This window comes from Cyclopterus lumpus, chromosome 11 (genome assembly GCF_009769545.1).
Source record: "Cyclopterus lumpus isolate fCycLum1 chromosome 11, fCycLum1.pri, whole genome shotgun sequence".
Classification (NCBI taxonomy): domain Eukaryota; kingdom Metazoa; phylum Chordata; class Actinopteri; order Perciformes; family Cyclopteridae; genus Cyclopterus; species Cyclopterus lumpus.
The window spans coordinates 12,962,200-12,977,412 of NC_046976.1; the positions used below are offsets into that span (position 1 = coordinate 12,962,200).

At 39.4% G+C, this 15,213-nt stretch overlaps 2 protein-coding genes and 1 long non-coding RNA gene across 3 annotated transcripts; 1 reads left to right on the forward strand and 2 right to left on the reverse strand.

Moving 5' to 3' along the window:
• Positions 1-925: 925 nt before the first annotated feature.
• LOC117739467 (cytochrome c-a-like) lies at positions 926-3,875 on the reverse strand. The gene is made up of 3 exons (XM_034545883.1): positions 3,393-3,875; positions 2,763-2,940; positions 926-1,666 (listed from the first exon to the last, which is right to left on the reverse strand). Exons 2-3 carry the CDS (start codon positions 2,929-2,931, stop codon positions 1,521-1,523), a joined length of 315 nt encoding a protein of 104 aa, XP_034401774.1. The 5' UTR covers positions 2,932-2,940; positions 3,393-3,875; the 3' UTR covers positions 926-1,520.
• LOC117739469 lies at positions 3,168-8,804 on the forward strand. The gene is made up of 2 exons (XR_004610174.1): positions 3,168-3,433; positions 7,103-8,804. It is a non-coding gene; the product is annotated as an uncharacterized LOC117739469 (long non-coding RNA).
• npvf (neuropeptide VF precursor) lies at positions 5,597-7,309 on the reverse strand. The gene is made up of 3 exons (XM_034545884.1): positions 7,018-7,309; positions 5,824-6,209; positions 5,597-5,718 (listed from the first exon to the last, which is right to left on the reverse strand). Exons 1-3 carry the CDS (start codon positions 7,291-7,293, stop codon positions 5,649-5,651), a joined length of 732 nt encoding a protein of 243 aa, XP_034401775.1. The 5' UTR covers positions 7,294-7,309; the 3' UTR covers positions 5,597-5,648.
• Positions 8,805-15,213: the final 6,409 nt, after the last annotated feature.

Here is a 15,213-nt window from a genome sequence, read left to right on the forward strand (position 1 = left end):
AAACGGACACAATGCCCAATGTCATCTACATCCATGGCCTTTTAATACACAAGATGCAGCTTACCTTCCACGTGAATGTGTGCCGTACTTGTAGACACGCCGTCTGTCTCCCCTCTAGGCTAAATGAAAGGCGAGGTGTGCAGTCCCGAGCGCTGTGGCCAACCTGCACCGCTAATAAATCGGATCCACTTATCGACCCGCTTTTTTTCCCCCTCCGCCGTTCAATAACGACACAATTGAGGAGGGGGGACCGTTTTGTTGTTTCTCCCCTCGCTCAATGGCCAGCATGAGCCCCCAAAGTGGAGCCGACACAGCGGTGGACGCGGAGTCCCGGCGGGTCTGGATCAGAGGCTCATCAACTGTTGTGTCTTCTGGATGGACTTCAGTGCAGCTGGCTGAGGAGCGGATGGCACTAACAGTAGAAGTCAGCATGCAACACTCGCTTGGCACGTTTTATGTCCCCGGTGCTGATGGTCTCTTCAGCAGTGAAAGGGCGCCATCAGCTGGGCATTTTTAGTTAATGGAAGAAATAATAGTAAACATCTTTATTCGATATTGTTACATAACTTCGCTCCCAATTATTGACGTATTTTGACATATATTGTCAAAAAGGTGAAAGACATCTGCTGTGCAAATATATAGATGGCATAAGGTGTATTTAAACTCCACGCCATCCCTAACACATCTCATTGTCTGGTGTGTTAAATGTGTGTTTATTCAAAGACCTACTTAATTATATTTTCTGATAATGTTTTTCATCAGGTTCTTGATGTTGTTGCTTACTTTACTGTATTTTGTTAAACACTATAGCAACCACTATAAACACATTTGAGTAAATTAAATCATTACAATATGACCTAAGTGCATCATTATTAAGTGGAAGGAAACAATAAATGTGGAAGAAATGACCACTGCAGAAGAAATATGTTATTGCCTCATCCTTTTACTCAAAGTATAAAACAGTAACTCAGTATAAAGAACATCATAAATGTAATCACGTATTCAACAGGCCATTAGACTAAGTTAAACTATTTGTTAGTATGCTATACTTTAACCAAAAAAACACGACTTTTCCAGTAAACTACACATTTGTTCACATAAACATGCATTTATAAAAAAAATAGGAATGTGCAACTTTATAACAATAAAAGTGATTCCACGACTGGCTTAAAGAAAGAAGGAGGGGAGAAGATAGACAGTCCAGCACCATTTAACACAAACACGTTGAGACTGTAGAAGAAACACAAACGGTGGGGATATAATTGGGTAAACAACTCTGTTTTTAGAAAATCAAAATGGAGAAGAAATATCTGGAAAACCCACAACTTGACTCATAAGATAATTAAAAACAATCTCCGACACACACAAACAGTGTGGCAGCCATGTGGTAATAAATATATATCTTATTTTAAATTGTGTTAATTGTAAACTCAAAATCAAAACAAAGAACACACTGTTTTTTTCCTAACTGTACAGTGTAATGCTTCTGTCCACTGAGTGTGTTTGGTGTTTCCAGTGTCTTAGGAGGTGGCGTCCTTTAAATAGGCGATAATATTCACTCTTTCACTTTTCTTTTTGATCCCACTGAACAGCATCTTGGTACCAGGAATGTACTTCTTAGGATTTTGAAGGTAGACATTCAATGTTTCTTCATCCCATATGATACCTAAAACACACACACACACACACACACACACACACACACACACACACACACATTAAACATGTTAACACGTAAAGGCTTATTGCAATATGTTTGTGTAAGTAAATTACACATATGCATTCTCACTCCTCTGGTGACTGTGTTTAGGTTGTATTGCCTTGTGTCAGAGCAGAGCTTAGAGGCAGAGAGAGAGTCTGCCTGTTCAGACCTGCTGGGAGAGGAAGGACCAAGCTGCTTCTCAGCACTATAGAGACTGTGACACACTTACTGCACCTATCTGAACGTGTTATATTCATGGAAGGAAGGATAGACAGATATACCATGTTAAACCAAATTAGGATTCTCAGTTGAAATTCATAAAAAAATTTCAATTTGGGGCCGATGTACAGAGAATTCAACTGGATACTGAAACTTGTATTATTCAGTATTATCTCATCATAAATGACGACTGCTTTTGGTAACTCCATTCTCCATGGAGACAGCAGGTAAACACATGTTCTCAGGTATTCATTCTCCCATATTTATGCATAAAAGAAATCATCAGACTTTAACGGAGGATTGCTAACTTTTTTTCCCGTGCTTTCCTTTAAGAGTAGATCGTGACCATGCAATCAAGGCTACCGTGGTGTTCTATAACAGGTAAAGGACCAGGTTTTTGAAAAAAAATTAAAGAAAAAAAAGCAAGAGCTCAGTTTAAATTAGGAAATTTATAACAAATGTATTCTGTTATGAGATAGACCAAAACTATTTTTCTGGCGAAGTGTAAAATAAACCCATGTCAGAATACATACATTAATTTGGAGACATATTTGTTGTAATGTTATATGCTTTTAATTTCTGCAAGAAGGAACTTTTAGTCCACTACAAAGTGCAAACAGTGCCTTATATACCTTTTGGAAAGCAAAGAAACAAGAATTAAACCGGTTAACAAAAAGGTGTGTGTGTGCCTAAGGTGTCCACAACTCTCAGGTGTGCACTGATGTCAAAGCAGTTTTGACTTCAAAAGAGAGAATACACAGGGCTGCACACATGCTCTCATGTTTCTGCCTGTCTTGATCAGTTAGCTATATATGAATCGATCTGTCATAGGGATCCATACCTTTATCGATGTTGGCCTGTGTGTAGGAGAAGTCAGGTGCCTGTCCCGTCTTCCTTCCCAACAGACCCCACAGATTGGGTCCCACCTTGTGGCGTCCCCCCTCCGTCACTGTGTGACACTGGGAACATTTCTGGACAAACACCTTCTTCCCTTTGTTGATGTCCCCCATGACCAGCAGCTGCGAGGAGAGGAGAAGATGGCAGTGAAAAGGCGCTGCACTCAGTCACAGCCTTTTTAATCTGTGGGTGGAACAGTACTAAAGGAAACAGAATGTGATGTGAAAAAAAAAACAGTTTGTTATGTAACGTGAGGCTAAAGCTGAAACTGAACAACAACTGTTTGTTTACTAATATTGACGAAAGACCGCTGTCACCCATAACACGGTTCTCCCATTTAACTACTGGGAACATACGGCTGGGTGATAAAAACAGTAAATTAGGTAAATACAGTAAACTAAACCGATTCAACACACAAACACACGCACACACACACACACACACACACACACACACACACACGCACACACACACACACACACACACACACTCACACACACACACGTCGCAATGTTTTCCGCCGCAGGAAGCCACTGAAAACACAAGACTAATGGGACCAAAAGGGAAACCTTACCGTGGGCTACCCGGGTGTATGTGTAGTTCAAGTACCAGCAGGTAAAATTTTCTTCAACTTTTCCAACTCTTGGTTTGTTGTTGTTGTTGTTGTTGTTGGTGGTGGTGGTGCTGTTGTGTGCGAGCTCGAATTCAGCTTCCCGTTGTAAAAGCGGTATCAGGGACACGAATGGATTTGAAAACTCAAAGCAAAATCTTTAAAATGTAGGAAAAGGGAGCGGTCGGGTTGAATAAGGTGCTAAAACACATTGCGCAACTCGGTGAAGACGATCGACGCAGCTAGTATGCGGGTCACACCCATGTGACTTCCAAAGGCAGATGAGGTATGTTTACATTGAATGGGGATATACTTTTAACTTAATGTGGCAAATTAAATGAAAAGGTTTGTTATCCACCAACATTGGAATGGGTCACTTTTACTTTGATTATTTGGATTATGACTATAGGTGGATTCATTTAGTGAAATAATTGTGGTTTGAAGCAGTGGAACACGTTTCTAGGTTTTCTTTGTGTCACTGAGCTCTAACTGGCTCTCTGTCACGCTAGAGACACCTGTGTGGACACCAAGCTCCTCCTGTAGGTGTAGCCTACATGATTTATTACATTGTCATGTTAAAAATATTGGCATGATTCTAACTTTAAGCAGTATAAACAAAATCCAATCGTGTTTTTTTGATTTATGTGTTTCAATGTCCCTCACTGGTAATTAGTACATAATAGCCCTGAACATGCTCCTCCATCACGATATGACATGTAGTGTCTTTTTTTCACAGCAGCATTTCAACATGTCACCGTGGTGAAGGCACAGTTGTCAGTAATCAAATTAACGATGGCTGAATTAATTGTCACAGTGTAATGGCATTACTGGGACACCTTTCACAGAACAGAGCCATCGTTAATGTTATTAGCAACACCTGTGCTTTTCCTATCAAATCAAAATGACTGCTGTAATAAAAAAAGGAGTTATCGGCCTTTTCATTGCCATTCTGTTGCAAACATGGATGTGGCGCATCTTTGGTCCAGGTTTACTTCCTGTATTCTACTGCATTAATACACAAACATGGCAACAGGAAAAACAAAGCGGCCCATATTTAATGCTCATATTATTACGTTTCAAAAGGTCTATGGACCACCTACTGATGGTGCCGCTGTTCCATTTAGATGTGTCTTAGTAATCGTTACTGGTGAGACAGCACAATACTAAGGGCTACGAACACACCTGATGCAATGCATCCATTATTAAGCTTTGCTTATCAATGAAGAAGGAGGAGAGCAGATATTTTTATCAAAGTAATAACAGGGATTGAAAATGTGTCATGTTGTGATATTTAGAGTCTTGATATAGGCAACCTTCGCTCCAATAACACTTATCAGTGTAACTATTGAGGACAGTTGATAGGACAGTGGAAGAGGCGTTCCCTGGGCACCGGCACCTTTATTAATCTCTCTTGTTTACCTCTACAAAGATAGAGGACAATATTATGAAATCCATCAAACTGCATATTTTATGCTTCCCTGCGGTCCATTGAAGAGCGTGTGATTTGTTCCCTCTGTGTTGGCTTGGGAACCCTGGAGCAAGTTCAATGTGGAGACTTTGAGTTGGTGTTTGTCTCCCTCTATTGGTAGTAGTGAGAATGTGTTGCATTATCTTTATGGTTTTAACGCTTCATTCACACTTCATGGTTGTCATCTGTGTTTGTGAACATCTGCAGCTTGCTCAATTTTTTTTTTTTAAAGAGAAAAAATAAATGCATGTTTGATGAATATAAATAATATAACAACAGGTACCACTTTTGTGTAAGCATTGTCCTAAAAATGCAAACCATCATATTTTTTAATCTCTTGAAAATACTAAATAAAATGTTTACTTTGTTATCCTAATTTACTCCACTCAGATAAGTGTTTTTCACAAATAAGTATTAATTATGTATTATTGTCCTAGAGCAGGAGTGCTCTCTGGTTCTTTTGGTGCTTTGAGGACCAGAAGCCTCATACACACACACTGTCCACTATGAGGCAAATGTCTTTTGATTTAAAAAATAGGATTCTCAAAAAGTAAGTAGAACTCAATAAAAATGCTAAAAATAAAATCCAAACCACTATCGCGATAATATAACTTTATTAAAAGTGACACACACATTTAAATATTTGAATTTACTAATCTATTCTTGCACATTTTTTTGTTTTGTCTTCACACTAAAAACCCAGATATTTACACGCTATAGTAGACCTCGACGTTGACCTTTCTAATCCTTTTTCATCCTCTAGAGGACTTCTCTTGTATCTCCACCTCTTCTGAGCTGTTTGTAAAGTCATAATCTTCAGCCCTGTGGGAAGAGAATACATAGTTAATGTTATTCATAACAAACAAAACTCATAGAGGTATACGGATGTTACATTTGATTGGAAATATAGTGTTAAGAGTTGCCTACCAATGCAAGCCAGTGTTTGATAACTTTGCATTGACCAGAGTCCTTAGGAGCCTCCTATACGGACTGCTTCTCCCAAACCTCTGAGGCAGCACCGGGTCCGGTGCTTCTCGGACTTTAGGGCCCGCGGCACACATTCGAATCACCCCCCAGGACCGGCCAAACCTCTGGGGCAAGTTGGGGGTCACATTTGGGGCCCCGTCGTCACCAGGAACACCAGGAACACTCTCCCGTCCAAAGCGCAATGGCATGTTGGCGTGCAGGTGGAGAGGCTTGGCGGTGGGCGGGTAGAGCTTGATGATGTGCGGGAGGCTGATTTTGTTGGTTCTGGGGGTCACTAGTATGTTGAAGCTCTCGAGGTCCAAACTCCTGCGGATTTCACTTTTTGTCTGGAAACAAAAACATGTTGGACTCCAGATCGGACTAATGTGTTCTTTACTGGAGCTGAAACTATTAGTCAATTAAGTCAATTAATCAGCTAAATCAGTTCATCTTTTTTTTTTTAAAGCAAAAGTGCTAATGGTTTGCTGGTTCCATCCTCTCAATTGTGAGGATTTGATGCTTTTCTTTGTTATATATGATCGTACATGATTATGATGCAACATCTTAAGTGTTTAGACGGATGAATGGACAAAACAAGCAATTTATCATGGGCTCACCTTGAAAAACTGACTGAGCAATTTATCAAGAAAATATTTAAAAGATTAATCGATAAACAAAATAATTGTTTGTTGCAGCCTTAGTTTTTACTACATATATTCCTCTCCAAGTTAGTTCACATCATTTCTTGCTGTTAATGTCATCTAGCAATAATTGTATACATTTTAAAACAATATCAAAATAACTTAAAAAAAAAAAAAGTCACTTTTTTTTTAATGATGAAATAAAAACCAATGATGTTGCACTTTAATAATGTGTAAATGTACTAAAACTGAATAGCAGACCTTATGTTTCTCAATAATAACACAAAAAGTTAACGCCCTTTATGTAAAAACTTAATTTTCCGTATTGGTCTCATACACTTCCTTGTAAAAAGCTGTATGGCATTATGAAAACTAGTTTTAGTTAATAATAATTGGTTACATATGATCTTGACACAAGGTCATATGAATCAACGAGTCTTCTCAGCTGTGAAGGAAACCCTAACAAGACGAATCCCGCTCCCCAGTGGAATAAGCTGCTCTAAACAGTTCTTACCTGTTGGTGTGGATGTTTCTTCATTGTGTGTCCTCCATCATTGCTGCTCAGCAAAGTATTTTCACTGTTGATGTATCTCCCATAGACCTGCAAGCCAGACGCCGTCGCCCCTCCAAGACCCCCCAGCATCAGGAGCGCCGACAGAAACACTGTGGTCAACACGTTAACGGCAGGAGACATGTTCTCTCCGGACAGCAACAGGACCCAGTTGACCACATGTATTAAAGACCCCTGAGAACATACGTCACCTGTCGCATGTGATGAACACACCCACATATGTACATGTATAAAAACTGACCAATACACATATACCTTCAACCACTAATTTAAACTCAACAAATTCCTGCCTCAATAATTACCAGGCTTTGGGGAATATATTTGAAAATATGCACTAATTGGGCTGATTAATGAACCAGTTGGTATTTGTGTTCAATAGAAAAATGGAATGGCAGCACCATGCTCATGTGCTATAATGTTGTTCAATTCAATTCAATTCATTTTGTATAGCCCAAAATTACAAATTTGCCTCAGAGGGCTTTACAATCTCTAACTACAATAGAGGCTGCCTTTTCTCTTCACTGCAGGCATTGCTAATTATATCCTGCTGTCATTATCAAGGACCACATTTATATTGCGAAAGCATTGAAAGATCAGCTACAGTTGATTAACTAATGAGAAGTTTCTTTCTTTCTTGTTCTTAATCGTTTACCTCCGAGTTTGACACACTAACACCTTCATTATCCTCATTGTTGACGTCATTGCTTTTTTAAAAACACATAATGAAGAGCTGCACATGTACTAATGGTTTTGCAATGGTTACAATGGGAAAAGGAGCACATTATTATTGTCAATTAATCCGACAATAAGACCATAAACTAACAATACATTTGTCCATCTCTTAATACTTTCTGACCCCAGCCCTAAACTACAACGACTGAAGAGATGAACCTTTAAAATTGATAAAAATATATACTATAGTGACCCCGTTGCCTATCAACAAAAGGTCACTATGGTTGCTTCCAGGTTTAGTCTTGACACGTGCAATAAATAGATGCAATGTCCAGTTTTGAATTTGAAAAGTTATTTATTTGTAATATTGTAAGTCTTTTCAACACAAACCAAAATATATATATTCCTTGTCCAAAACCAATTTGTCTTTTCCCAAAAAATGAAAGAAATCAAACCGTTCGTTTGTCCGTCTAGTTTCGCACGGTCAAAAACGGTGTGCTCCTGCCAGTCAAGCAACACCTGGCCTTAGTCTTCCTCTTGATTATATTGGGCTGTCTTAATTGACAGCCGCCCTCCGCCACCTAGTGGTGGGAGGTCCAACAAAACAAAATCAAACAAAATGGTCATTTGTATTAAAAAAAAATTAAACAAGTAATATGTTTAGCTTTTACTTTTCAATTGCGCTATCCCCTCATATAAACTTCGACAGTACCAGAGTCAAATTCCTTGTACATATATTGGCCAATAAAGCTGATTATGATTTAATAAAACCTTAAAGGGGCACTACGAGTTTAGTCACGTGCAAAGGAACAGATTTTAAAAAAGGGTCAAATCGATGCAGCAGAGGCTCCCTGTACCCTGAATCCTTCCCTCCCATAATGCAACTCCATAGCCTTGTCCCCATTAGACCGTCCATGCCTTTAAACACCGACATCAACTCCATCTCCTCAAATTGTAATGCAGGCTTTATAATATACTGTATATTTGAAGTCCAAGCCAAAGCCCTGATGACATCACAGAAGACATTAAATTTCTCATTAAACTTTCTTCAAATGCTACTCAAATTGGCTCCTATCCTCTTTTGCAGTTATGTTTTTGTCAGTCTTACTTTGGAGCAAAGGCAAACCTAATGACAGGCGACATTTTCTCTGTCTCTCTTTGCTCGAACTGAAATTCATCTATTGAAACTATTGTATCTAGCAACCGTTGGTCTATTCGGCTTTGACAAGTATTTTACAACACAGGAGTGGCGACGACGTCACTCGCCATTCCTGTTTCTGAACTTGTCGATAGTGTATTTAGACGCACAAATGACTCAGACAGAATTTGAGGAATGTGTGGTGTGAGACACAGGATGATAATGACAACCTGCAGGGAACTTTAATTTGGTCCATGCGTCATGACCCTGACATTGTTTCCATTTTCCATGTTGCCATGTCAAGTCCTACCCTTAACACAGCGGTTTGAAAAGTATCCCAATCGCAGATAGAAGCATCTGGTTTCAGTGATTCAATATCAACCTTAAGATGTTTTTTTATGGCTATGGTTTCGGTCTATCTTTCAGTATTATCATTTATCTCCCACCTCTCTCCAGCCCTTCTCTTTGTGCTCTCCCTCTCTGACCCCGGCCCCAGCTTGCAGACTATGGGGTTCTGGATTTACGATCCTGTCTCTGACACTTATCCAGAGTCTTATCCGCAAAGGGCTTCCTATACCTCAAGCTCTCCCTTTGTTCTTTCACCGAGTTCCTCGAGCACTCCCTCAAAGACCTTGTTCTCCGCCACTGTAATTCTCTTTTCTTAATGGTTATAATGTGCATCCCTCGCCACCCTGGCGGCCTTTTCATCTTTCCATTTTCTTGCCTTCGGGCCTCTTCTCCCTCCCCTTTTCTTTGCTTTTATATGCTGTCCGCTTGAAAACAGACACAGCTACCTTGATAGAAATACTGGCCTGCAGGTTTGATTTAATACCTTGAACCTCCCATATACAGTACAACATGCTTTTGACTTATTGTGCACCCATGTTTCATTTCATTTGTATGAGACATAACATTTCCTGAAATGTTCGTCTTATAATTCCTTTTTTTATGAACTCCTGGGAAAAAAAAACAATCAAGAAGAAGAGGAAGACTGACAAGAGAGACAAAATAAAGGCAGGCCGAAAAAGAGACGGAAACAGGAAGCAGAATGAAGCCGGCCACAATGACACCATTGATTGTCTGTCTCTCTGTATGGTATCTGGCAGCCTTCCCAGAATTCCTGTCCAGGACAGGGACACCCTCGGATTCCCGGGATGATTTGTGGGAATGTGCTGTTATCCCCCCGTTGAAGTGATTTATGTAGAGTTTTATCTTCCCCCTCACTTAGACATCAGCCGGGTCATCATCACAACACTTTACATGCCCGTACACTCAGCAAGGAGACACATTCATCATGCCCTTGTGACAGGTTATAGCTTTATCAATGATCAAATCCATTTCTGCGGGATCACTGCATTTTGATGTATGTGGCTCCGGTCAGACAGACACACAGCCTCATAGCACTGTTTGTGTGGCCGCTGTAATTTTGTGTTGCAATGTTGTGGGGATGAATTTGTGTCTCTCACGATATCACATCCAATAAGAGAAGTGAGTGAATAACTTTTTTCATTACTTGTGTTATTGACGATAAGTCCCAAGAAAAGAGCAACAGGAACAATGTGTTAATTAATCTGCAAGTTTCCAGTTTCCCCAGTCTGTTAGTGGTTTTCAGCCAGACCCAGATAGGCATAAATCCAAAAGACTATAATGGGACTAAACGGCTGGGCACTGTAGTTTTTAGCAAACATTACTCAAACAGGAGTAAACAGTGTGTTTATTGGGGACTATTTTCAGCTCTGGATTTGGTTCCATAAAATAGCTCCACGGCGGTATATATGATTGTCTAAAAATTAACTATGATGCCTGTGTTCTTCATAAGAAAACATATATTAAGAAGTGGAAAACCCTTTTTTTCAGAATCTGAACCTGAATCATTGCACATAGAAGGAATTTGGTGAAAGGTGCATAACAATAAACATAGACATAGAATAATACAATAAAACAATAAAAACATTAAACAAGCAATAATTGATAAATATGGTAGAGACACATTAGTAGGATTAATTAATTGTTGGTTTTGGTTAGATCATCAGATTATCAAATAGATTATAGGCTTCACACCGGAGACCGTTTTGAATCATTGCAAGCTAATTACCCTTCTCAAAGTGTCTTGAATAAGACTCAAGTTCAAACTCAAACAAGGAACATTTTTTTTCTTTGTTGTTTTTACCAGACATCATCAATTTCTGATTAATTTGCTGATTTGTTGCCCCTGACATGGCACCATTGTGCAGCTCTGTCTGCACAAAATAAAGATATGCAATACTTTTTGGACTAGCTTGACTACGATTCAGATACATTTAGCCTTTAGAGTCAAATAATTAAGTAATTACGGTTCCTGTCTCTGTTGAATGTTTCCTATGCATATACATACATTTGCAGCCCAAACTGGATTTCTATTAGCCTTGATGAAAAGCCATTTTGGGCTTGAAACGTACATTTTCTATTAAAGAAAGGGAGCATTCAACAGTCCAGCGAGTGGGGAGGCGAACACCTTTAGTCAATTGAATTTGAGAAGATACTAATTCTCTCCAGCTTTGGTTTTGTTAGTTCTTTATTTGTGCCACTTTTGTTCAACATTAAAATCTCTCAAGAATCGTTTCGTTTTGCTGCTTTTTTGCCAAAAAATGTAACGTGTTTTACCTTTTGAGTTCTGTCAGAGTTTATACATACAACCGCTAGATGGCACTCTAGGTGTGGCTCATCAAATCCAGGGTCCATAATTTATAGATTTGTTTGTAAATGCCTCTTGTCTAATTTGTTTCTTGAACCTTTTATTTCCCGTGAAGCAGTTATTCAATTTCAAGTCAGTATAATGCTTTTTATGAAGAAAATTAATCTTTTGTTGTATTTAGTGCAACATAATTCGAGTCTTTAAACTGCATGACGTTCGTTGTGAAACGTGTCGTCCACAAGGAGGCACTCTCACACTCTTGTTCACGGTTTGTAGAGGAGGAGGAGCACCGAAGAAGAGGCGGGGACACAGAGGAGGAGGCCGACCTAAGAAAAAGAAGGAGTGTCCCTCAAAAAAGGGAGGTGTTCTCATACATGTTAACATGGGGAGGTGCTGAAAGCACTGGCCAATCAGAGACTTGTTGAAATTCACCAATCAGAGATAGAGAGGAAAAGCCAGGAGAGGTAGGCAGGAAACTGAGTAAAATGACCCTTGATGAGAGAGGGGAGGTGGAGGATGGGAAGGATGAGGGGAGGAAAAGGGGCCCTGGGAGAGGGGTGTGTGTGTGTGTGTGTGTGTGTGTGTGTGTGTGTGTGTGTGTGTGTGTGTGAGAAGCTTGGTTGAAAAATCTGCCACGACATATGTTTTGCTTATTTTATTTAGTATAAGATATATTCCTTCTCCCAAAACAAAAAATGCTGAAGGTCCGTTCAAGTGTAAAGATTAATAATGCGTGAGGGTGGAGAAGATGAGCGATTGAGCTGCAGCTGCAAAATACTGTGATGAAAGAAATAGAGGTACAAGATGTGTTGTGTATAAAGACAAATCAAAACTGTTTAGATGAGGGAAGAAGAGAAGGATTGTCTGATAATAACATGGAACAAGATGACAGTAGATACATTTCTCATGTTTTGCTGGGAAAATGAAGTCCCTGTCATTTTATTGTTTTCCATTCTGTCACCTGATTTAAATGTTTACACGGCCATTTATCTGCTGAGTGATCCCTGGGCTATAGGAACATGCTAAAACCCTGGTGCATAAATCCCAAAGACACTTGTGTCCGTGAGAAAATAAGCTCTTTTGCTAAAGTAACGGCCTAGATTGTGTACATAGTAATAATGCAAAAATATACACATATAACAGTGATGGGAGAAAGAGAATAAGAAGCAGAAGTTGTGAATAAATAAAGGTGCTCTTTCTCTCAGTGTTTCTCCTGACCTCTGGGCCTTCTCTCTGCTCCCAGTTGGCCTGGCGGTTTGGCCGCTGCTCAGCAGGTCAGAGGAGGTGAAAAGTCATGTAAGACACCCACACAGAGAGCTACACTGTGACCTCCAACCTCTCTCCACCATGCAGCTGAACCCTGTACAGCACTAAAAAGCAAAACAGGGAGAAAATAAACACTGCATCTTTTTAAACACAAAAAAAATCTTACTTGTACAACCGCTACCTAAACCTTTTTTTGTCTCATTCAAGGCACTTGTATCTTTGCCTCGTGGAACAAATCAGACTGAACTAAAAATAGAACTCAAGAATTTAAAAAAGGGTTTTGTCCACTGTACCCATAATGATGGAGATGGGACTGTTCAACATTATCACTAATTGATAACATGAGACTTTCATACACTGAGTCACAGACAGGATGCATGCGCTGCCTTGATTCATTTACTGCTCACTTTATGTTGCATGCTGGGGCGAGGGGGGTGGGGAGTGTGTGGGGGAAGGGGGGGGGGGGGGGGGCTCAGCAATAACATGAGAGGGAAAAAAAAACAGACTTTGATTAATCATTGATGTTCTGATCATTTCTCAATGTGTCTTTGTGCTGCCGAAACACTGAGTTGTAGAAGTCAGACTTGGCAGGTCAAAGAAAAGGGTTTCGGTTGAAAATAAACATGAGAAGCCTTACAGAGTGCAAAGAAACACTTTTAAATTGCAGAATAATAGTCTTTGATTGAGATATGAAACTTTTGAGAACATTGTGTTGTCATTACACAAATAGAGTGCAGAGAAATCTATAATAAAGATCTTGCATACTCCCCTTAATTTGAACATAATGAGCTTTGGTTAGTTCACCAACTAAGGCTGAATAAGACTTTTGTAAAGTTAAGTAATGCAAAATGTGGGTATATTTTGCATTATAGGTAAGTCATACCAGTGTGTATGTGGACATGCTGTCCATGATAGTGGTGGGAAAGTCTCACAAAATCCTTAATTAAATAAGATATAATAAAACAGCCCTCTAAAAGTTCTCCATTCAAAATGCGGCTTCAGTTCAAGAATTGAAGTGCCAGCACTTTGTCGCTTTCAGTTACAGTATATATAAACACTCATGTTTCATTTCCAGGAAGCTTGGACCTCTGATTCGTTAGCCAACATAAATTAAGAGCAAACAGTAGTTATGCTTTATTAAATGTGCCGTTCTACTGAAAGGTTAGTGTGTGATTATATCTATGGTAAAAATACATTAATACATGCTCTCTGTGACATGTTTTTTTGAAACTTTTACATTTCAAATTTGGTATCTGGCTTTAAAAAATGTTTGTGCATGGAAAGAGCTCATCAGATTGATTATCTACCTTTAACAAAATCTTAGCCCATGGAAATAATATATTACATATTAAAAAGCACAGCCTATTTACATTAGCTGAGCTGGAAGAGATTGATGGATTTTCCTGCATTCTTCATAGTAAAGGTGAAACTGTTCCTAAACTGTCTAACTAACTGCAGTTATTAAAGAGGACTTGCTTTATTGATTAGTTTCTACAGAAACCTGAAGACTACATCTTTTTTTCTGATTAACTCAAAACAAATATGACTGATCTATCACAATTGTTTTTGCATTGTGTACCGAAGCTAGAAAAGTTAAATGTATTTCAATTTTAATTGTGATTTCTTTATCTGTATCGAATTCCTCACCAATATATAAAAAATCATTTTTTCAGAGAAAAGCAAGTAAATTCCTTTTGAAACAGAGGAGGAAAAAAATATGTTTGAAAGAGGAACTTAATATGTACAGCGCTCAAGTATGATACTGTACATATTAAGTTCCTCTTTATTTCCACATGTGCTCAAGCTCTGTAACTATTCAGTGTGTGGTTGTGTGTGTGTGTGTGCGTATGTGTCTCGTTATGTGTGAGTAAGATACTGTTATCCTTTGATGGTTTGTGATGGTTCTCCTGTAAAAGCATCCCCACTTTCCTCTCATTTCCCCTCCCTTTCCCACTCTCCCTGTGCCATTCCCGGCAGCTAAAATTGGAGTGTACAAAATGTGCGTGTGTCTGTGTGTGTGTGTGTGTGTGTATGTGTGTGTGTGTGTCTCTGATGCACGCACAGGAAACTTGATCTGGACCATAGCTTTCATCACAGTCTGTAGTTCCCCAGAGTTATGAAAGAAGACAGAATTAAATAAAGGGAGACAGAGAGTGAGTCCTATTTGACCTCAGCAAAGCTTTTCACATGCACACACACACACACACACACACACACACACACACACACACGTTGTAGTGCAGCACTGAGTGATGGGGACAGCTGTGGGATTGTGACATCATCTTTGGTTGCCGGCTGGTGTACTTGTTTTGGGGCTGAAGGAAAGATTGAAACCGAAACACCAGACTGCGCTCTGGACCCACATCCTCTGCCAGAAAACCCTGTACGT